Below are 23,352 nucleotides of genomic sequence, written 5' to 3'. Positions count from 1 at the left end.
AAAAGTAAGTAAAAAAATTTAATTACTAGAACAGTTAAAAATAATTTAGTTATCTGAAAAATTCAATGTAACACACTATATTTAGTATCTAATAGTAAAAAAAAAGTTGTTTTAATAAGTCTACTTCTGGATATTAATTGTTCATTAAATTGTGGTACTTGTGGATCAAGTGTTTATTTCCTTTCCTTTGTCTCATCTCCATCCCATTGATCATATCTCTCTATTTCATATCTTAATGTCATTTTCTTCAGGCTGTTTATTCTTTGTTTCTTGGCTGACTTAACATCCATTGGCTAGGTAATACACAGGAGTGAATTATTGGTCTTCATGCATGTGGAATATAGAAATTTCATTGCAGGTCATAGGGATAGAAGAAAAAGCAGGAGTTTGGACTAAAGCCAGGATGAACAGTGAACAGACACACAAGGGCGTCGCCAGAGGGGGGCAGAGAGGCAGTTGCCCCTCCCTAGACATGCGAAAAAAATTATTTAAATGCTAAGTCATTTATTGCCCGATTTATAATTCCCGCGCGAAAAACCCAAGAAGATTATGTTTTAATTAAAATAATCTTCTTAAGCTTCTTAAAATTTATGAATCGTTTTTATTTTACCTACATACAATTCATATCCTCTATCAATTTATATCATCTTGCCCCCCCCTGGCCCATTGGCTGGCGACGCCCTTGCAGACACACATGTTTAAGAGGAGAATGAAAAGAAGAACAAAGAGAGTAAAAAGATATCATCTATGGAGAAGACAGTATTATTGAAACCATCTCCTAAGAAAATTAGACTTTGCTTTTCAATACAAAGATGAAGCAACTTAGGAATTAGAGGAGAACAGTCTAAGAATGGAACTTTCTCCATGAGCAATATTCATAACCCTCTCTGCTGTATCTGTAAAGTGTATTGGCCAACCAGTATAAGGAGTCAAGTCTGAATGTTATCTTTTATTTTTGGAGTTTTTATTTAGTTGTATGTGATCTTGAGACCATGTGGTTTAGTTCATTGTTGACCTTTTGTCTATCCAAATGGACTTGTCATGGTTGGGAAGGTCAAGCAGTAGAATCCAAGCCCAGGTGACATCAGAGGGACCCAGGAAAACCTTTTCACATCTAGGTGGGACCCAGGACATCTAGGAAAACCCTTCCACAGGCCTATAGGACAGAAAGGACACTTTTCACTTGGCAAGTGAGAAGAAAGGACATAGTGAGAAATAGGTCCTGAAGAGTGGCAAAGTATTCTTTCTCCTTGGGTCGTATGTGTGAGAGCCTGGACTTGATGAAAACTTTTGAATGAAAAAAAAAATTATTCTTTTTTTTACTTTTTTTACTACTACTTTTAAAGTAAAAAAAAATAATAATTTTTTTTAAAAGTAAATCCGTTAATATTTTCCCCAGCAATTGTTGGAGGATGTGATTATATTTTTCCCATGAACATGCTTCCTTGTCCAGAGATAACACATCTTTTGAACATGTGTCATCAGGAACCTAATGGAAAAATCGCTATTGGATCAGACTTTAAAATTTCCCAAAAAGGACAAGAGCAGTGATGAGGGACCCCCAATTAAAAGAATGGGATTGATAACGACAGTCATTGTTCGTCAATCACCTCAAGTCAGAGAGTCAAGGTTTGCTATCCTGTTAGGTAAAAGGTTCACTATATTGTTGGAAAAAAGAGTTGCTATCTCGCCGGAGTCCAGCCTTGACCTTCTTGGACAGTTCTTCCACTAATTTTGGATATCAATCAGATTATCAGTTGGACATTATCTTACTCTAGAAGACATCCTTGAAACCCCAGGAAAGGAACATCTACCAAATCTACGGACTGTACTAATCTATGGAACTGAAGCATCCACCACCAATAAGGTATCTATCTACATTGCATTCGATTGTAAACTCTCTCAGTTAGGGATCCAATTTAATTAAGAATGTTATACTGTAAGTTTGAACATGTATATATGTCTAAATAAGTTTATACAATAAAATGGGTAAATATTCAGAATTTTAGTGGTTGAGTGTACTTTTTGTCTCCAGATACAGTGTCTCTCAGACTGTCTCTATTCCAAATCCAACCATCTACAAATGTGACCGCTTGCGTGTGAATGAATCACCATCGCAAATTCTGTATTCTCTAACACAGTAGTGTCAGTCCTGACAGGGCATCAAGGAAGTGCCGACTCTCTGGTCACATATGTGTCACAAACAGTGGGTGTGGGAGAGAGATAGAGAATTAAGATATATATTGTGATAGTTGTGAGTTTTGAACTGAACTTAAGAATGGTGAAATAAAGTTTTGGTTCTTTCATTGGAGTTGTAGAGCATTTACATTATTGAATATGTTTTCATTAGTCATGCATAGGGAACTCTCTAAGCTAGAAAAAACTTTCTCACATATCATTATTTATTTTGGGGACATCTTATTTTGTTTAAAGAATGAAAAACTCTGTACACTCTAGACAAAAAAATCTAAAATTCTAAAATAAAATTCTTACTGTTCACATGACTCACACTTCTAATGCCAACATTGCCAATCTAACAAGAAATCTCAGATTAAGTGATCTCTGAGTGGAGTTAAAGAATTGTTTCTTAATCCTTTTGTTACTAATTTTAAAAAATCAGAGAAATTTTTTGGAAAGATTGAAAAGACTAGTATAACCAAAAGATTGCAAAGAAAGCAATCTTCACTAATGATTACTGGTACATATAAGATTAAATACATCCTCTTCAACCTTAAGATTTCTGGTACCAAATGACGAAGAGGTTCAAAGAAAGAAAATAATTGTTAGTGCATAAGTATGTAAATGAATAAGAGTGATACAACATCACAACAAAAACCTTTTAACAGTGTTGTATTCGGGCTCGGCACCCAACATCCTATTACGGACAGCAGGCGCACAGTTGTCTGTTTCTGTCAGCATCTAGACCTCCTGTACAGGGAAATTGCTAGACACAGTTGCATGAGGATCGTGTACAGGAGAACAGGCATGATTTACGAGCTGCTACGCAACGCTAAGGATGAGATAAATCTTGGCAGGGCCCCTGAAGTTTATTCCGTCCCCATCACAGACAATAGGTTCGGGATTTAGTTTATATTGGTGCAACTGTGTGGTCAATTCAAAAATGGTTACGGGAGCATCAGGCTGACCTTAAAAACAACAGGCACACCACCGCCCTGGCGACGTACGTTACTGACCCGGAAATTCGGGCGTACTTCCAGAACACTAAATTAATCTGGCAGGCATTTCAAAATGATCACATACAGCACCTGGAGGCCTGGAAGATATATAAAGCCAACATTGACGGCACCTGCATCAACTTTAAAGACGGGGAGATGATCATGCATACGTGGAGGTACCTGTTCGAGGAATTCGAACGGAGCCAAACAGAGGGGTGAAATACCACACATATTATGTTTATATCTCAGGCAGCATTGTTCTGGCAGTCTGAGGGGGGATGGCATTTAGTTCTCAACCTGAAGAAGGCCTTGGTGGAGGCTGAAAAAATTAGTTGGTTTTCTGTCAAATACAACACTGTTAAAAGGTTTTTGTTGTGACATTGTATTACTCACTACAGTGTTAATAGTAGAAGACATTTATTTTGTGAATAAGAGTGGCATAGCTAATTGTGACATCACACCAAGGCATATAAAAACCCTGGCAACAATAAAGAAGATGAGGTGAAGCTTCTGAGCACAAGTAAAGAAAGTTCCAAAGCAAGTGACGAAAAGGATTTCCTGATGGTTTTTTTGGTGTGACAGTTAGGCAGTTTAGATAGCAAGAATTCTCTTTTGTTATTATTAATCAAGTTCTGCTTTACTTTGTCAGTTTTTGTGGAGAGTTAAATTTTAACTTAGAGTTAACTCCCCAATTGTTGGAAAAGTTTTGTGAATGTTTATTTTAGTTTCGATCTGAATTAATTACAGTTCTGAATTTTATACTTTCTGTGTCTTATCGTTAACACATTTTTATGGGTTTTTACTAATTTCCTGTAAAAAGTTTTTCATTTGTAATAAATTTTATTTCATTACTGATACAGTAAATTATTTTGGATTTTTTTTACTCTAACCATTTTTGTGAACTAATCCATTCATGTTATTTTTGCCCATTTCTGAAATCCAAGCCTGGAAACTGACTTGCCCTAAGTATTTCATTGTTCATGTAAAACCATTATTTCTTGGCTATTGAACAGTGTACTACACCAGTAATTATTTTTCTTTCTTTATATCCTTCTTTTTTTCACTTTCCAACTGCTACACCTTTTTTATATTAACATAGTGTATTATGCATAAATTTTTTTGTAACCATGATCTATTGTTGAATCAGGATATACCAACCAAAACAGTAATATTGTAAATTCCATATATTTCTAACCTTTTTTTGTAATGAGATTAAACAAAAAGTTACTAGTGATAATAAAACTTTTACAAAATTATGTTTGTGAAAGATACCTTCCTCATCTGTTGCAAGTATATGTTGTCATTTTTTAAAAGATAAAAGAAAATTATCATCAGTCAACAAAATAAAATAACAATTCTTTTGGAACTTAGATTTTAGTGAATTAATATGACAACAGACAATAAATTTAAAGTAATTAAACCATTACAGAAAAAACATGTTCTTTCTGTAAAAAGATATTAAATATACATGATTATCCTTTCCATCATAACTGAGTTTGATTATAAATAATTTAAGTTGTAACTTATGCAGATATTAGAAATATAAATTGAAATCTATTTATAAATAAAATATATCATTTTCAGTTAAACTAAATATAATTATCTAAAAATTATTGAAATATTAATTATCAAGCATATTCATAATTGTATGTTTAGAAATATACAAATTACTTTCTTCCTGTCTACAAGTTAAGTTAAATAAATGCAAATGACAAAAAAAAGAAAAATTACAGTTTGATTTATTTAAAAAAGTGAGAAAAATATGCTTATAGAACAGAGAATAGATATTTATAAGTTTATATTATCAGCAGTAAAATACAAAGATTGATATCAAAACTGTAAAAAAAGAATCTGCAAAACAAACATGAAAAGTAAATACATATACATACAGTAGAAATCGATTATCCGACCCCCAATTAACCGACTTATCGGTTAACCGACCGCGTTCTAGTCGGCAAATTCAATTGTCTGCTAGTGACGTGGCGCTACAATATTTGGCTATGTCTTGGCTACTTTAATATTATTTTTGTTAAATTTTTGCGTGTTTTAGCTGGCAGCACTGGCTTGACCATGAAAGGGAAGTTAGTATTTAAACCAGGCCTAATACACTATACTAATAATATATTTTTTCATACTTTTCGGTTATCCGACCAACCCCAGTCCCTAATTAAGTCGGATAACTGATGCTCTACTGTATATATATATATATTTACTTTTCAAGTTCAAAATTTTACTCATTTCCAATTAGTGTTCACATTTCTGTCTTTCCCCAGTAAAATTTTTCTGGGGAAAGACAGCTTTACTCTTTGTAAACAAATAAGTTTTTTAAATATCTTTTTATTGTAAGCAAGAAAGAATATAAGATGCCATATTAAATAAGCAACAGTAAAGAATTTAAATCTTTCAGTTTTTGACAATTATCAATTTATTAAATTTTAGTTTTTATTATTAGGTCATATAATTAATATATTTTTATTTCATTATTAACATTGTTGCAAAAAATAAATTTCCCTAAAGTATTTAATTTGGTTAATTTAAATTCTTAAGTTGAATTCAAATTATGTTAAAACATCAAAAAACATTAGGTTATTAACAGCCAGAATAATAGACAACAAACAAAATAAGTTTATTGTCTATTAGTCTGCACTTAATTCTTGTTTTATAGACTTGATTATTAATAATTCAACTTTTCTAATTTTATCTATCTAACTGGTATTTTATACCTTTTTAAGTTAATAAATCATGAATTAGAATTTTATAAAATGTTCTGATGATAAAAAGTAATTTTCCAAAAGTATTTAACAATTTAATGCCATTTAAAATAGTATATTACTTTACATTTAAATAAGAAAAGTTTACTTTAAATATAATGCTTAATTTAGAGAAAAAATTGTTTTATTTACCGACAGACAGTATTAAGTTGACTTTTATCCATAAAACATGACTTTGGCTTTACTCGAAGAAGCTTATTGGTTTTCAAAACAGGACACTGAACAGCTTTAAAAAAGTAAAACAAAACATATTAATTTTCTAAATTGAATGCTTATCAAATTATAAAAATATCAAAAACTGATATTTTCATGTGGACTACTTGCAAGTTTAAAGAATTAATAAAAGTAAAATAAAAGCTTTCATATAACTCTCACTAGCATACATCTCATACCTGCCAAATGATATTGAGAACACTACTACATATCTGTTGTCACCATTTCACTTTCATTGCTTATCATTGCAGAAGCAATTATTTTAAAAAGTGAAACTGAGGAAAATGAAATATGTAATTTTGGAGGTTTTACTTCAAATAAGTATCAAAAGTATAAGTAATAACTATACAGATTTTGATTAAAAAAAAAAAGCCATCTTTTTCTTGGGGAATCATATAGCAGATATTTGAAACAATGTTTTACTGAGTTAAACCAATTTTATATTAATGTCTAGCCATCAGCTGAATGGCTGAGTGAAAGAAGTGACAGCCTACCACTTGGAGGGACTTGAGATTGAATTCTGATTGTTCAAAAAGACCAGGAATTTTTCTGTGGTGGTCCAAGGGACCCTATCCCTTACCATACAGCCATTCCATTTTGGACCAGGCCAAACCCATAATGGGTTTGGCCCGGTCCAAAATGGCCTGGATTAAACAAGTCCTCTTAGTGCCTACAGGGCAGAAAGTGTTTTAAAAAAAATCAACTGTTACTCAAAATACAGGTCCAAAAGTTCTTGGCTTGACCTACTTTGCACATGCACAGAACAATGTGTGGTAACATTGTGAAGCTCAACAGTTGAGATATTAATGTAAACTCAGTCCTTTCTTCACTTCTTAAAGTCACCAAATTTAAGCACTATTCTCCTGTGTATTCACTATGCATATCTTCTTTCTCACAACCCCTCTCCTCTCTCGCCACATGCTTCTCAAAGAATGAACAAAAATCATCCCCCTACCCCGTGACATTGGTCATTGCCCCTTCCAGCACAAAACTCAGCAGAAACAAACACTTAGTAGTTAAAAGAGTTGAAAAGGGAAAAATGATGAGCGTTAGTTAGATAGGTGAAGGAAAGACATATAAATTAACAACTTACATAATAAAACCTACATATATACATTGGGGAACCCCACCGCACTTTAATATTTTCATTCCCACATGTCAGATAATCTGACTTAACATAACCTGTATGCAATGTCAAATTTTAAGTATTGTGCAATGATAAAGTTCTTGACAAAGAAGATCGGAAGCATTGAAAATTCTTAAATGCCTTTATAATGTGTGTATGGTCATGCTCCTTCTTCATTGGTAAATTAATAGGCATAACATTTTAAACTCGGAAAAAATTTCTCATCAATAATTCACAGTGGCGTGCCGTCATTGGAAGCGATGGAAGCGCCACTTCCACCTTCCAATGACCTTCCCTTGTATTTTATAAAATATAAATTTTCATATTTTAAAGTACTTTGAATTAATTAAAATTAATATTTTATTATAACTGCATTATGTATCTTTTACAAATTTCTATACTACATGTGAAAAAAATAAGCTTGCTATTGTATATTCGAATAATTCAGTGGCGGAAGGAATGTCGAAACCGTGTCAGTTTCTAATCAGCCAGATTATATAGGCATTAGCACATGCGGTTTATAGTGCACCAACCTCACCCAGTTTAGCTGGTAGAAGCGACACACGCGTCAAAAGTCCGACTTTATATCCTGGAGTGGTTGTGGGCTGTTAGCCGCCTGCCTGTCAACTTCCAAGCAGCCAGATTATAGGCATTGGCACATGTGCTTTACAGAGCACCAACGTCACGGTTTAGCTGGTAGAAGCAACACATGCGTAAAGAGTCCGACTTTATATCCTGGAGCGGTTGTGGGCTGTTAGCTGCCTGCTAGATATTCTGCCACCCTCGCCCGATTATGTGAATCACGAGCAGACTAGATCAACGGCAGACAACCCCCGGCCCGCGGGCCAGCTACGGCTCGCGAAAAGTTTCTATCCGGCCCGCGAGATCTTTAATAGATCATTAAATTGGAAAAATAACTAATTAATAGTTATTTTTCCAATTCTTTGTAATTTTCGAAAACGATAAGAGAAATAAATGTAGTAATTAACTTTTTATTTATTTATTTCATATTTGCAGACTAAAAAAATTACAAGTCACAAGAAGGCGTCAATTGACTACTACGGCCCGCGGAAAAACCGTAAAATTTATTCTGGCCCATGTTATAAAAATGGTTGCTCACTCTAGACTAGATTTATAACTTAACCAAACCGATAGGAATTTACTGGCATGTTTTTATGATAGTTCTGTATAGTTGACATGAGTTTAAAAAAAAATCCATTAAAATATTTGATATATTTATTCTGCATTTATTCCGCTCTCCCATCTCATATTACTTACGGATTTCAATGTTAAACCGGTGATATTACGATTTAGTATGTCCCATCTCTAAGGGGATGCAGAAAAAACGTGTACAATTCTAGTACAGTGTTAAAAAATTAACTGTTACTTTGGCAGCATCATTTACAACCAAATTTAATGAATGAGACGTACAATGGTACAAAAAAAGCTCTAAAATTTATTTTCCTTAAATTTACGATTTATGTATCAGTTGTCATAAAAATTTCTTTCCACTTCTTTCCCAAGACTACAGATATTCAGGTACAAAGTAACCGGTTTCGACTTATTTCTACTTAAGTAGTAGTTAAATAATTAAGCGATTAGGGAATTAGAAACATAAATAAAACCCTGATGAAAGAGCCGAAATTTTACTTAAACAGAAGCTTAACTGAACCAATCTCTTGCCGAGTACAGTGGGGTCTGATCTCATTGTAATATTAGATGTAATAAAGACAGAAATTTTTCCAGTTCAATTAGAGTGACCGAAAAGTTGTAAATTTTAGAAATTTCCGTGAACATTTGGTCCTAAAACGAATTAGTTAGAAAACGAACGACAAACAATCTGTTAAGTTTAACATAGTTAGATTTTTACAGCTATGGTGAGAAATGTTTAAAATCTACAACAACCCTGTCGCGTCCTTTGAGATATACTAGTAATGCGACAAAAGAGGCATTTGACATTGACCGGTATTGGCACCCTCGAAATTTGGCACGCACACGCCTACCTGGACTGTCTCTGATTTCATTCATTAGCCACTCGTAGGGAGCTATTTCACTAAGTGGATTGTTTTAAGATTTAAAAAGTAAAGAATATTTTGTTATTTTTATGTACGTTTCTTCACAAAGTTATATTTAATTATAAGTTTCTTTAAAAGTATATTCATACAATTGAAGAATTTTTTTTACTAAGCATGTATATTCATCACACATTTTGTTTTACTAAGTAAGTTTTTTTTTTATAATTTTAATTTTAGCCCTTATATCGTGGCTAGTAATTCAAAAATTTATTTTAAAAAAGTTTTGGTTCAAGACCATATAATGAAAAAGAAAACATTATTAAAAGAGAAAGACCAATGCCTAAATATAAATACGTCAACAAAAAAATTTCGATATTTTGACGATAAAATTTATGACGAATGACGATTCTTTCGTAAAAGTGAAGCAATTTGGAAATCAAAGTGGAATAGAATTTAACATTGGTAGACAATATAAAATAAATATTGAAAATTATAACGAGATAATTACAATTAATAGATATATCTAAATTAATAGATGTTGTATGTTTTTTCTCAAAGCAAGAATTGGCATTTAGAGGGCGTAGGGAATTTATTGAATCTAATAACGGAGGTAATTATATTGAACTTTCTTATTTATTAAGTACGTCGGATAATCTATTAAAAATACATTTAAAGAAGTATACGGTTTTTACTGGCTTATCAAACAAACGAATACGAATGGGCCCTGATGCGCAATTAATTGATTGCCCCTGTAAGTCGGCTTCTTACAGACACACAGCTTCCCTATCATCAAATGTCAAGGCACGCCACTGATAATTCATGTAGCAGACGCCCAGCCACAGCAATCACTGAAGAAAGTGTCACACTTGTCAAGGATGAAGCACTTTCCAATTGACATTTGAAGAGGAAAGAAATTTCTGCAAGATTGAACTTGTCAAAACAATGATTCTTCAAATTCTTCATGAACATTTGTTAATGAATAAGGTCAGTGCATGTTGAGTGCCCAAAATTCTTTCTGCAATTCAGAAGCAACAGCAGGTCAACTGCACTCAACACTTTTTGGAGCTCTGCAAAGAATTCTACAGTCCATTGTCATGGGGGATGAGACCATGGTTCTATATCATGAATTTTTGTCCAAGAAAGAAATGATAGAAGAGTGCTGTGCATGGAAATCTGTTTTGAAGAAGCCAAAAGTGTTGTAGTCAACAAAGGTTTTGGCAACAATTTTCTGGGATCACAATGGCATTTTATTGATAGACTTTGAAGAGAGAAATTCTACAGTGAATGTTGAATATTATGCCAACCTGACCATAAGACTCCAGTATGCCATAAAAGAAAAAAGGAAGGAGAAACTTTCAAAAGATGTGTAGCTCTCATGACAATGCACCTGTTCACGCTGTATTTCACACGAAGGCTGCCATTAAAGAATGTAGCTTCACTGAACTTCCTCATCCACCATACAGTCCTGACCTAGCCCCAAATGACTATAATTTGTTCTCAAAATTAAACTTTCATCTGCAAAGATCAGTTTTCAACAACGATGAAGTCAAGGCAGCTGTTTTTGAACATTTTGAGAACAAAGACAAAAAGTACTTTTCTTTTCTGATGGTATAAATTTGTTAATTTCACATTATGAAAAATGTATTATGATAAAAGGAAGCTGCATTGAAAATAATATACATCTTTTATTTATTTGACACTTCTTTCTTAGTAAAGTTCAGAAATTCTTGGCCTGAGTATGTCAATGGTAGCAATGATCTTTCTATAAAAGATTTATGGCCAATGAAATTAAGGCATCAGCCAATTGGTTGATGCCTTTATTGCATTGGCCCATAGACATCCCATTGTGGGGCCTGGCCAAATCCATGATATGTATGGAAATCTCTCTTAGTGGCCACAGAACAGAAGAGTCAACAAAATAAAAAAATGTCAAGCCGAGTAAGTAAATTCCACATATTGTTTTGCATTAAAAGTGAAAAAATTGATTAACCTCTGTCGAAAATTTAATACGGTAGAAAATTTGTATTTTTTGGTTCATGATCTTGCGATCACTACATTAATTACATTTTTGCATAATTATTGCTTATTCCATTCAATGTTAGATTCATCAATAACAACATTACAGATAAATAATGTCACTACTCAAATCTTAGGATTTTCTTATCAAAAAAGAAAGATTAACAGTTTAAGCAAAAAAACTATAAAGTATTCTCTGGTAACTTTGGCTGATGCAGTTTTTTTTTTCTAGATTCAATCTATTCCAGTTAATTAACTGCTGCTCTGTGAAGTTATCATTATTTTTGAAATTTGCTAGCTACCATATAATATTTTTTTCTTTTCTATTTATAAATAACTAAATTTAAACATTTAGTTCTGAATACATGCAATAAATATTTGTCGTATATTTCTATTCAAAGTATTCAAAAATTAATATTATATAATAATAAATAATTATATAAACAATACAAATAATACTTGATATATGAACTATTAGGAATTTTAAAAAATAAAGTTTTTAACTTAAAAAAAATAATTATATATTTTTAGTCAAAATTTATATATTTTTTAATAATTTAATTCACAAAACAAGTAATTTACATGTAATTTACCTTTGCAAGTTGTATCTTTTCCATCCCATTTACCATTGCTTTGACATTGCCTATTAACAGAACCATGCAATACATAGCCTTCGTCACATTTCATTTGACAGACCGTTCCAAATCCAAAATCTGATTGAGAACAATTATGACTACCATCTTTTGGAAAGTTTAAAGCTGAACATTTAATTTCTGTAAAAATTTTAGTATTTAATAAATTAGAAAAATAAATTATATAATTAATAACATTAAGCAATATATTTATTTTAAAATTTAATTTCTACACTTTCTTAAACCTGTTACCAGCACGTAATGCATATAAGATATACAGCGGGTGACAAACATTTTCAAACTATCACGTAGTTCTTCTTCAGGTCAACTAGCTTAGGAATAATTCTGAACAGAGTGTTCACTCCATTCAGAAGCATTTCATTTTACCTGAGGAAGAACTATGTGATAGTTTGAAAATGTTTGTCACCTGCTGTATATCTTATTGTCAACAATTGAGTCGTGCTAACGATTTGGATATTTGGATATGTTACAAATATATATATGCGTTACACGCCGATAACAGGTTTAAGAAAATGTAGATTTTACTCCGTTGCTGAAGTTGGAATCAGTTCTGTATTAAAATTTAATACCACACTGGAACTAGATATAGTAATATCTTCCATCAAGGCTCTCTATACCTTAATAAAAATCCGGGATATAGTGTGCAATAACCACAACTGACCAATTGGAGTGAAACATCTACTAATATATCTAATATTTACATGTTTCCAACACATGTGATGTTCAAAATTTTAAAAGAAAAAAAATCATTCTTTTTGAGACGTTCTAAGTTCAAAAAATAAAAATAATCTGATAAATGGAGGTTTAGACTAATGGTGCGCAAACCATGGGTCGCAATTCCCAGAGGAGTCGCAAGAGAATTTTTGGGGTCACCAAATTCAAGGAAATTTATTTGACACTAAAAAATATAAGGATTTTCTTCAACAGGTATCATGTACCAGTAAAATAGTGAAATAAAGTTATAAATTTTTAAAAATAGATCTATATTTTTACGAAAACAATTGTCTGTATTAATACCTAATACAGACAGGATGACTTACGGCTTGCAATTTCCAATACAAATCCAAACATAGAAGCAATCATGAGTTCTTTGCAAGTGCATACCTCACATTGAATTCTTATGATGTAAAGTTTTTTTAAAAGAAGTTGTCATTAAATAAATATTTATACCCATATGCTTAAATAAAACCATTGTTTCATAAAATTGTTTTTTATTCAGACCTCTAATAAGGCAGAAACATTAGTGCAAATTCCAGAAAAAAATTTCACTTTAACTATGTTGACAATTAGAAAAATGTCTACTGTCTATCCAGGAGTCACAACAAAATTTTACACAAAATGGGAGGTTGGAAATGAAAATAGTTTGCGCACCACTGGCTTAGACCACCAAAAATATTTGTTTCATATATAACCTAACAGATATTTGTTAGAGTTTGATTTAGATATTTGGATATGTTACAAATATATATATAATATATTTATTTATTTTAATTATTATTAAAAATAAATAGAGTCATATGTTTGTAATATTAACTATAAAGTGAAAAAATAACACAAAATGCTTGTTAATTAAACATTCAAACAGTTTATTTTCAACTTTGAGAAGCAATCCTACTCTCAAAATCCCTGGATACATTACTGGACACTCCACTAAACATATACTGGTATATGTATATATACTAATATAGTATACATGTACTCATTATGTAATATTACATTATACTACTAATATATTATAAATTAATATGTGGACATATGTAAGGAATTGTATTGTTTGTAGCCAGATGGATTCCCAAAAAATAAATATAGAAATGCATCTTAAAATTAGAAAATGGTTTAATTCTGTTTTTCTTATTTTTCCAACTTTTCAAACACGAGAAAATAACAACACAAATGTCTACCTCATTTTTAATTTTTGTTACTTTCCACTCTGTGGGCACTAAGAGGGCCTTTTTCTTAGGCCCACTATGGATGGCTCAGTGCTGAAGGTTGGATCTGGTATATACAGACCATCCATAAAAATTCTTGGGCTGGCTCATCCAGATTTGATTTCAGGTCCACAAGAGCAATATGCTGATACTGGTATCTTAATTTCCTTAGCCATTCATTAGTAGTAGTGCCATTCAATACTGATGTTTGTTTGTTTAGTTATGGTAACGCAACACTTGGGTGATCTGCTTAGGGGGTGCCTTCCCGGAGGTCTTTTTAAGGAAAACTAGCTCCTATTTAGGTGTTACAGATGTGGAGAAAACCCAGAAAACTCCACGTGGCCAGTGCATCCAAGTGAGGCATGAACCCATGACCGAGCTCCAAGTGTTCAGGGAACGAAGACCACTTGGCCACTGGTGGGCCTTCAATACTAATGCATTTGTAGAGATAAAATCTACTAAACTGCACATCACAAACCTTTTATCAGACATTAAAATTTCATTAATTATAAAATTATTTTACTCTATTTCACTAGTTTTTTGCTCAGTTATTGTCATAACTAACTTTCATATCTTTAACATAAAATAAAGAAATGTCTGATAACTTATTTTTTTAAATCATTTTGTGTTCTTTTCATGAATCAGTAAATAACTTAATTGACACTTTCATTTATTTTATTTCATTTGAAATCATTAGTTAATAGGTTAAACATGTGTTATATTTCATTTTTATGTTTTTTGGAGAACATGAGTAGGATGACTGGTTATGCCAGAAATCAGTATGTCAATCAGATATTAGTACTTCTAAGGGAAAAAAATTAATAATAACGAGTAATTATTTATTGTAATATTTTCACAATGCTGGGCTGCAATTTTTAATCTTATATTTTTAATTTATTTAATTTAAAATATATGCTTGCCATCTCAAATTAGTATTGTTTTGCCCCTGTACATCTTACTTTTCCTTTAAAAAGGAAAGGAATTAACTAAAAGGAATAGTTAGCACAACTGAATAGTTAGCACAATTGAGTTGTGCTAACTATTCCTTTATCAATTGAGATCATATAACTAACTCCTTTCAATGGAAAAGTTTTGAATTAAAATATCATGTCACTTCTGGTTTGTATATAGTTAATCAGGACCTCCTGTCCATAAGTTTCTCATATCTGGTCTCAAAGTTCATCTATCTAACTTTGTTCTCAAGATTAAGAAAAGACAGACAGAAGGACAACAGTAGGAATTAATAGGTCTACAATTTTTTCAAATTGCAGCCCAATAATATGTATCATGTGAAAGTAGCTTGACTGGAGCACCATATATGTGTGTTGAAGCAGAAAAAATCATCATAGACAAAGGTGTAGTTTATTCCTTTAATAATAAAGATCTTTTTCATTTCCATTTAACAGGATTTGGGTCCTTTTTGTCAAATATAATCAACAAAAATGAGGTGCAAATTTCAAATATAAGAAATCAGTGGATAAAATCATTCTTGTTTACAAGATATTTATTTATGAGAAGTCTTAATAAACAAGATACCTTTGTAAATCAGAGTTATATTGTAGCATTTAGAGGAAGTTATACTTTCTTACGAAACAATTAGAAATATTGATCATAGAGAAAAATCCTCTTAGATAGGTAAATAGCATTTGTTTAACTACCAAATAAATGTCAGTACTAAGAATTATATGACTTGCATGTAGCAATTAAAGTGAATAGGCAAACTTTTTATGTTTTTAAAATACAGTATAAATCATAGATTTAAATATTTGCCATTGACTAGAAGTGACAATATAATTTCACTCACATTTGTACTAAGAGCAAGTTTTGAACTGTTAGCCACTTGCATGCTACAGATATTTGGCCACCCCTATCACTACTGATCACAATAACCTAACACATCCATGAGAGCCTACTGGTATGTTTTATGACAGTTTCATATAGTTGACAGGTGTAAAAAAATTTGTTATGTTTATTTTAATTTTATTCAAATCAAGCTGTCCCATATGTAACAGGTGTCCTTTGTTCAAAGTTACATTTCAGAGTCACCATAAAAAAGAATTTGCAAATTAAAATGAAATTAATTTTAAAAAATTTTTATTTAGTGTAAACAGTAAATACAACATATACATATTTAATATAATAATGTTCATAAATAAATTAATAATGTTCATGCATATCTTTATTTAAAATCCTTTCGGTTACATCAAAAATTAAAATAATCATGTAAGTATTGCTTTAAGATTAACAGTATGGAAATGAAGGCCTAATCACAATGAAAATTAAGCATAAACGTAAAGCCTTGTTATTTAATGCAACCATTCACAATGAGCTATGTTAATGTAATCTTAAACTTAAATGAAGCTTGGAATTTGTAAACATCTTATTATTATATTAACTTTTAAAGATTGCAAACTCCAAGGTTATATGCTTTTCACATAATTTAAAACATGAAACAATCAAAGAGGTTATGGACTTCCCACTGTTGAATTTTTCTGGTTCAATGGATGATTCCCCCATCACCTGTTGCTTGCACTTTTAAGTTTTCTAATGCAAAACACTTAACATGTATTTATTTATATCCATAAACTTCACAGCTATATCATCAGTCATCATGCAAACATCAATCTATTTCAATGCTGACCCCTGTATTAAAATAATATTAAATTATATTTGAATTTTATTTTTTAAAGTGCACTAATGCATGCACACTTGCTTGCATTGCACATCTACCAGAACCAGCCCTGTTTCTACTTATTAAAATAATAATATAATTTTATCATGCTTCCCATAAGTATTTGAAGATGAAGCTTTTTTATAGACTATGATTTTAAATATGGTATAAATAAAAATAATAACTGAAGTGTAAAGGACTAGTGATTTTTCTCGACACACTGTATCAAGATTCATTATATACATATATAAGTTTTTATAAATAAAGAATGGCAAGTTTGAATGGATTAATGAAATTCACTATATTAGATGATCACTGTATCAAGAGAGTTCACAACTTACTTGTATGTATTTTTAACTAAATTATTATATATTACATACATATTTTTTGTTACATGAATTTTTTAAGTAATTATGTCTGTATGTATTTTTGATTCTCCATTTTAACTGAATTTTTTATTAATTGAGCAACTGTGGCCCTCATTGTAGAACTGTGACATTAGTTGAGAATGTTTTTAATGTATAAAATATATATTAAAAATATTTACTTACTTTCACAATAAAATTCTACTCCAGACCAATTCCTTGTTTCCAAACATTTTCTAGGTTCTTCTGGTTCAATATCCCAAGGACGTTCATTATTTTCTAAACTAATATTTCTTTCACATGAATATGGACAATATCCTTCTTTACATTTAAATGTACATGAACTATTAAATGTATTTCCACATTTATTTGGAGGTATTAAAGATCCACCTTCAGGAACTGTAAGCTTTGCACATTGCACAGCTAAATAAATAATTCATATAATTTTCTTTAATTAATATTTATATATTTAATAAAATTATTTAATTAAAAATAAAAAATATATTTTTAAATTTCCATAAAAATCAATATTATATGATAAATAAACTTTTAATTACGTTTACAAGCAGAGTTATTTTCTGGATTTCCTTCATGTCCAAGAAGACAGAAACAGTCTTTGATACTTTTGCTTCCTTCTTTACTTGTTGTTGAATTAATAGGACATGCATTACAATCTCTTTTACTTGGCTTATCGGAGTAAGAACCTTTAGGACATGCTAAAATTAAACAATAATAATAAAAATAAAATTATTCACAGCATGTAAACTTCAAAGAAAATAATTGTTGGAAAATTAATTTGTTTTTTATACTACACTGTAGACCTGATATAGCATGAAAGATTTAGTCTAAAATTTCCTTTGCATTACAAATGAGTCAACCTTATGTTGTATTAATGTATTATTATGTATTATATATTTTTGTAGTATAACTAGATATGAAAGATAGGTCTTATACTAAGCAGAGACTTATTATTATGGTGTTGATGGAGTGTATTGTATATAGCATAAATACCAGTGCGTTGTGCTACCTGCTAGATCAAAGGCATAACTACAGAAAACAAATGTGCTGTTTGTGTATGTATTTGTGTTTAAGAATTTTCTGACAATGTAGTTTACAGAAGACTGCCATACTAATGTGTTTAGTATTGTGGCCTTTGATATTCTTGTCATGTACAGTCAACATATTCACTCACCACATCGGATTGTTTAAAAACAGTACTCACATCAGAAACCAATAACCAGGCTGGTTATTGGTTTTTGACATGAGTACTGTTTTTATACAGTCAACACAATCTGAAAACTGTAGTTTTGCCAACATTAGAGTGACTATGTCATTCATCTAGGACAGTCCTGGATCTATCCTGTTGATAAAAAGCTGTCATTCAGCAATATTTTGTACTTTTGACACTTAATCCAATTCAGGTGGTTCAATTTCAAATATTCCATTTGTTTGGTTTTACTTATTTTATAATTATGTCATCAATGAGCTATTAACGTAAGTAAAATAAATTGAATACAAATAAGATAAGAAATGTTTTCAATCTATTATGTTAAGTAAAGAATTTTCTCTCAGTGAACTTCAGGTGATATAATAAGATTGTAGTCTCTCTCTCTCTGATGGGTAAAACTGGTATGTAAATAAAACAGAACTGAATGCTTAATAAACATTATGACAATATCTTTAAAACTACACTGGTTAAGTGTTCAGTCATTTCGCAGCTTATGTGAAAATTTTATTAGACACAGTGTAGCCTGATAAGAATCTGGCTGTATCATTTTAAAATTTTATTTCTGTTCTAACAACTTTTTGCATGTTATACACAAGAAATTACTATAATCATCAACAGTTGAACAGATATAATATCAGCTTTGGGCCCTCGATATTGGTTCCTGGTAATATGTCAACATTCTTTTTTATAATTTGAAAAGTAAAAATAAAATGTTTTGAATAACTAGGATAGGGACACCATCCAACTTTGTCATATTGTAATACAAATGAGCTGGAACATTGCATTTTTCTAATTAAAATTTTGTAATTTAGTATTAGTACATTTAAATTATCTTTCAATCCATCTAACTCAAGCATTGACATTTGTCTGAAAGTGTATGTTAGGGCATGCATGTGTGTATGCATGTGTATGAGAATGAGAATGAGAGAATGTGTGGTATGTTGATTGCTGGCAACACAAGAAGGCAATGCTTATACTGTACTTCTCAGCCATGGAAAGGTGAAATTTACACTTGTCAGGCATGGGCAAGCAATCTTACATTTGCTCAGAGTCAATTCCTTTGTTTTGTGTTGTTCGTTTTTGGTACCCATTTGCTGTTTGGTGAGGCTACCATTTTTGGTCAAAAATTTTGGTCGGGATTTGCCCTGGTATGTATATATGTACTAGGAGTGAATCCTTACCAGAATTTTATATTTTATATTAATTTAAATATATATATATATATATATATATATATATATAATATCTGAAAAAAGAACTCATAATCAAATTTAAATAAACTTGCAAATGTAAAAAACATTAACATAAAATTGAGCAAAGGAAACTATACAAACTGTGCACAAAATATAAAAATCGGCTTTAACATGGCGTTAAGCATTTTACGTCATAATAACTGTTAGGATCTTTAATCAATGTTTTCTTAGTCTAATTATAACGAAATAAAAGTTTAGCAGTTACAACGGTCCAGTCTGAACCCAGGTCCCGTCTTGCTCAACCGACTGGCCCCGAACAAAAGATTTGAGGATACTATAGATTACCACCTATGGAATTTCGGAGCTTTGAGTATATATCTGAACTGAGGGACCGAGACGAGTTCAATGATACTCTACTTTTGGACCGGAGAGGAAAAATAAGAAAGTTATCATAGTTTTTAAGTTATCATACTTTTTTAATGCTTTCATGCAAACGGCACCGTAGTTGCTAGTGCTGCCATCTCGCGGTAAAGTCTGCAAATAAAACTCTGAAAGGCAAGAAATTGCACGAACAGTCGAACACCACTTCCTTTTTTTCCCTTTTGTTCAAGAACTACCGTGAATCAATAACTAGTGACGTTAAACAATCGGCAGCTCCCCTCCCGGGGGGAGTCCGTCGGGAGCACGAACAGTCGAACGCCAATTCCTTTTCTTTCCTTTCGTTCAAGCATCGTGATAGCGTGGTCGGCTCGTAGTACTAGCTGACCGCGAGCGATAGCGAGACTGAGGGGCCGTAGCCCCGGATGTTGACGAGCGCGAGGGTGTGCGGAAAGGACTTAACTCGAACTGCAGACGATCAGTATGCTCGTAGATCAACATCTGCCTCTGTTGAAAGTATATATAGCCGACTTTCCGGACTGCCTGTTAATTAAACACGCGATAGGCTTAGCGGAGAGAGCGACGCGACTCCCGATCCTCGCGCGATCGCCGAAAGAAGTATGATAACTTTCTTATTTTTTGCCTCCGGCTCAAAAGTAGGGTACCGTTGAACACGTCTCTGTCCCCTGAGTTCAAATATATACTCAAAGTCTCGAAATTCCACAGGTGGTAATCTATAGCAGTGGTTCTTAACCTTTTTATACTCGCGGCCCACCAAATATTTCATAATTTTTTGTAGCCCCCATTTTTTTAATAATAATTTATATTTGTTAAATTGTCTATAATAAATTGATTTCTTTATTATTGCTTTATTTTTTATATAATAAATGTAAATCATAAGTTTATTATTTCATTATCTATTTAAATAACATTCAAACTTCACAATTAAACACGAAAGCTCATTAATTTTTAACAAAAAATAAAATAAGAAACATGTCGATAAATCGATCCAATGTCGATTCTAAAACTAAACTAAACTAAAACTAAAACGCCCACAACTTGTGGTAAGGATTTTGCATATCTTTGGCAAAAATATTTAAATTTTCAAAGCCTACTATTTTTCCTAATTATTTTTAAAATTCCAAGCATTAATAGTTTCTTAGAATTGCTTTGGAATAAAAGAAGTAAATACTGCGGTGTAAGTAGCATATTTGCATTTATTTCTTCTGTATTAACAAAGTTATATGTAGGAAGAAATAACAAATAAATAAAAAAAACTAAATAGGGAAACTTTATCTTTCTTATTTCAGTTTTCAATACGATATTTGGTTATACATCAATTTTCTTTTTATTATATTCTGAAGGAAATTTTGCATAATTTGGGGGCCCCCCGGCAAACTTCTTATGGGCCCCCAGGGGAACGCGGCCCGCCTGTTAAGAATCACTGATCTATAGTACACCCAAAGAGGTCCCCAAATCTCCCGTCCTCACGTGGGGTTGACCCGACCGGACCCCTGGAAGTTGTTATTTTATTTATACAGTATTTTCACGCGTGCGAAAATAACCGACATAGCAAGAACCATGTGCTTTGAAGTACGAATTGGCTGCAATGTCACGTGACTTTAACGTCACTGTCTCTTACTCTCCTCCGGAAGCACTTAATTGCATTACTCCTATATACTCTATATCCGACGTAAAAACTGGCTTACGTATAATTATTGTGCTCTTAAATATACGTATCTATGAAATTAGAATATTACTGTATACTAATGAGCACCATTACGTACTTAGAAAATTTGTTCATAATAATTTTCGATGCTACTTTTAGCTAGGATCAATGTATCATTAAGATTGTTAATCATCATATGATTTAGTCCCAGGAAAAAATCCTAACTTCGCCAGGCCTTTTTATGTCGACTCTGTATAATACAATCATGTGCTTCTTCTAGAGGAAAAAAAGGCGAAGTCAAAATCACGTGACACTGCAGCCAATTACCGTGATGGTCCATTCCTATTTCTGTATAACTGTTCCTAATGAGGCGTATTCAACAAAACACTAACTCAAAATTACTCTTTGCTCAAAATGTCCCATGCCCCGAGGGCACAAACTTTTAGGGAACACAAAGTAAGTAAATTGTGAGGTCCCAAAAATGGGTTGACATTAATTAAACATTTATATTAGAAAATTGTTAAAACGAAACTAGAAAAAAAAACAAAACATAAACCTCCATTGTTAAAAACCGACCAAAGATCGGATTAGTTGTGCTAGTCATATGAAACCGCGACCAGAACAAAATGCTATTGATGTAAAACAAAACGCAATAATTGTAAATGATTAATAATTGTAAGGGGCCGTCCATAAATTACGTAAGGTATTTTGGGGTGGGTGGGGGTCAAGGATTTCTTACGATATCTTACTCAGGGGTAGGGGGTCATAGATCTCGTCTTACGTAATATTCTTGTTTTTATTTTTTGATCTCGTTGAGTGGTGGAGTTTTGAATTTGGCTTTAATTTGGCGGTTTCTATTAAGAACGCTCGTTGTACTGACGCCATCAGATGTGACGTGGTAGAATAATAACGCTAGCAGACTCACTCTCTACACGTTTTTTATCATGGGAGAAAGGCTGTGTAGGGGTTTCTCGTTGTTTTTTTATTTAATAAAATAAGTGCACCACTCCTATGGGTATATAACACTAAGAATACATAAACCAAAATACATGATACAAAGTAAACATAAAATTAGTATTCGATTTTTAGTAAAAACTAAAATGTAAAACTAGAAATTAGAAATTATAAATAATCTTACCTTCCATATTTTTTGAACATAATTGTAAAAAGTATCAAACAGGATGTAAAAGTAGGATGTATGACTGTTTGATACTTTTACTGGATGTTAAAGTATCAAACAGTTATCTTATTTACAGGATTTTTAATATGTTGCTGAATATATGTGATTTTATTGCTATTGAAATTGGTATTTATTAGAAATTTTAGGACGGACTAAGAATCACTGTAAATGTTGATAGACAGAGTTTTGTTTGGTAGTGAAGTGGCCCACTGAACAGCTTGATAGACAGCATCTTCTTCAGTTTGATATGTGGGGGTATCTTCTAACATATTTTGGGCAAAATATGTCAGTTTGGAGGATGATATAGATACTTGAGCAGACATAAAGGGGGCTTTTCGACCCATCTGTGTACATATTAGTGTCTGCATGGTTATCCATGGAGGAATGTACCCTGAGGATAACCTTGTTTACAGGGTAATAATCAGAGATAGGGTAATTGCAATATGGTAGCATATGAACAGCCGTAGATAGGAGTAGAGACTGTTGTTGGACTTTGATGTTTGTACTTCTGGTGTAGTAGTTTAGAACATTTTCTACAATACATAGTGGCAAAGGAAGGAGTTCTGCTAGTATCAGAGAGGCATTAGTAGAAACAGTTCTGCAGCATTTTGAAATTCCGATGGCAAACGGTCTTTGAAGAGAGTAATTTACTTGTTACTGAATTTTTACTAGTTACACGATTTACTAGTTACGCGTAAAGTAGCATTGGTTGTATTGCTTCATTATATACAGTTTTATAAGCGCTATGCCGGTGCACCTAGCACATTTAA

At 32.0% G+C, this 23,352-nt stretch overlaps 1 protein-coding gene across 1 annotated transcript in view; it reads right to left on the bottom strand.

Annotated features, from left to right (window-relative positions):
- LOC136985251 (sushi, von Willebrand factor type A, EGF and pentraxin domain-containing protein 1-like) overlaps nucleotides 1-23,352 on the bottom strand; it is a 170,256-nt gene that overhangs the window by 133,163 nt on the left and 13,741 nt on the right. The window contains 4 exon segments of the mRNA XM_067282503.1: nucleotides 6,080-6,173; nucleotides 11,911-12,090; nucleotides 17,121-17,357; nucleotides 17,492-17,650. Of these exon segments, the coding sequence (XP_067138604.1) occupies nucleotides 6,080-6,173; nucleotides 11,911-12,090; nucleotides 17,121-17,357; nucleotides 17,492-17,650 (670 nt within the window).

This window comes from Centruroides vittatus, unplaced genomic scaffold, assembly GCF_030686945.1.
Source record: "Centruroides vittatus isolate TY-2023 unplaced genomic scaffold, ASM3068694v2 contig_956, whole genome shotgun sequence".
NCBI lineage: Eukaryota > Metazoa > Arthropoda > Arachnida > Scorpiones > Buthidae > Centruroides > Centruroides vittatus.
Note: the sequence above shows the minus strand (reverse complement) of the source record. Positions and strands in the feature narration are given on the sequence as shown.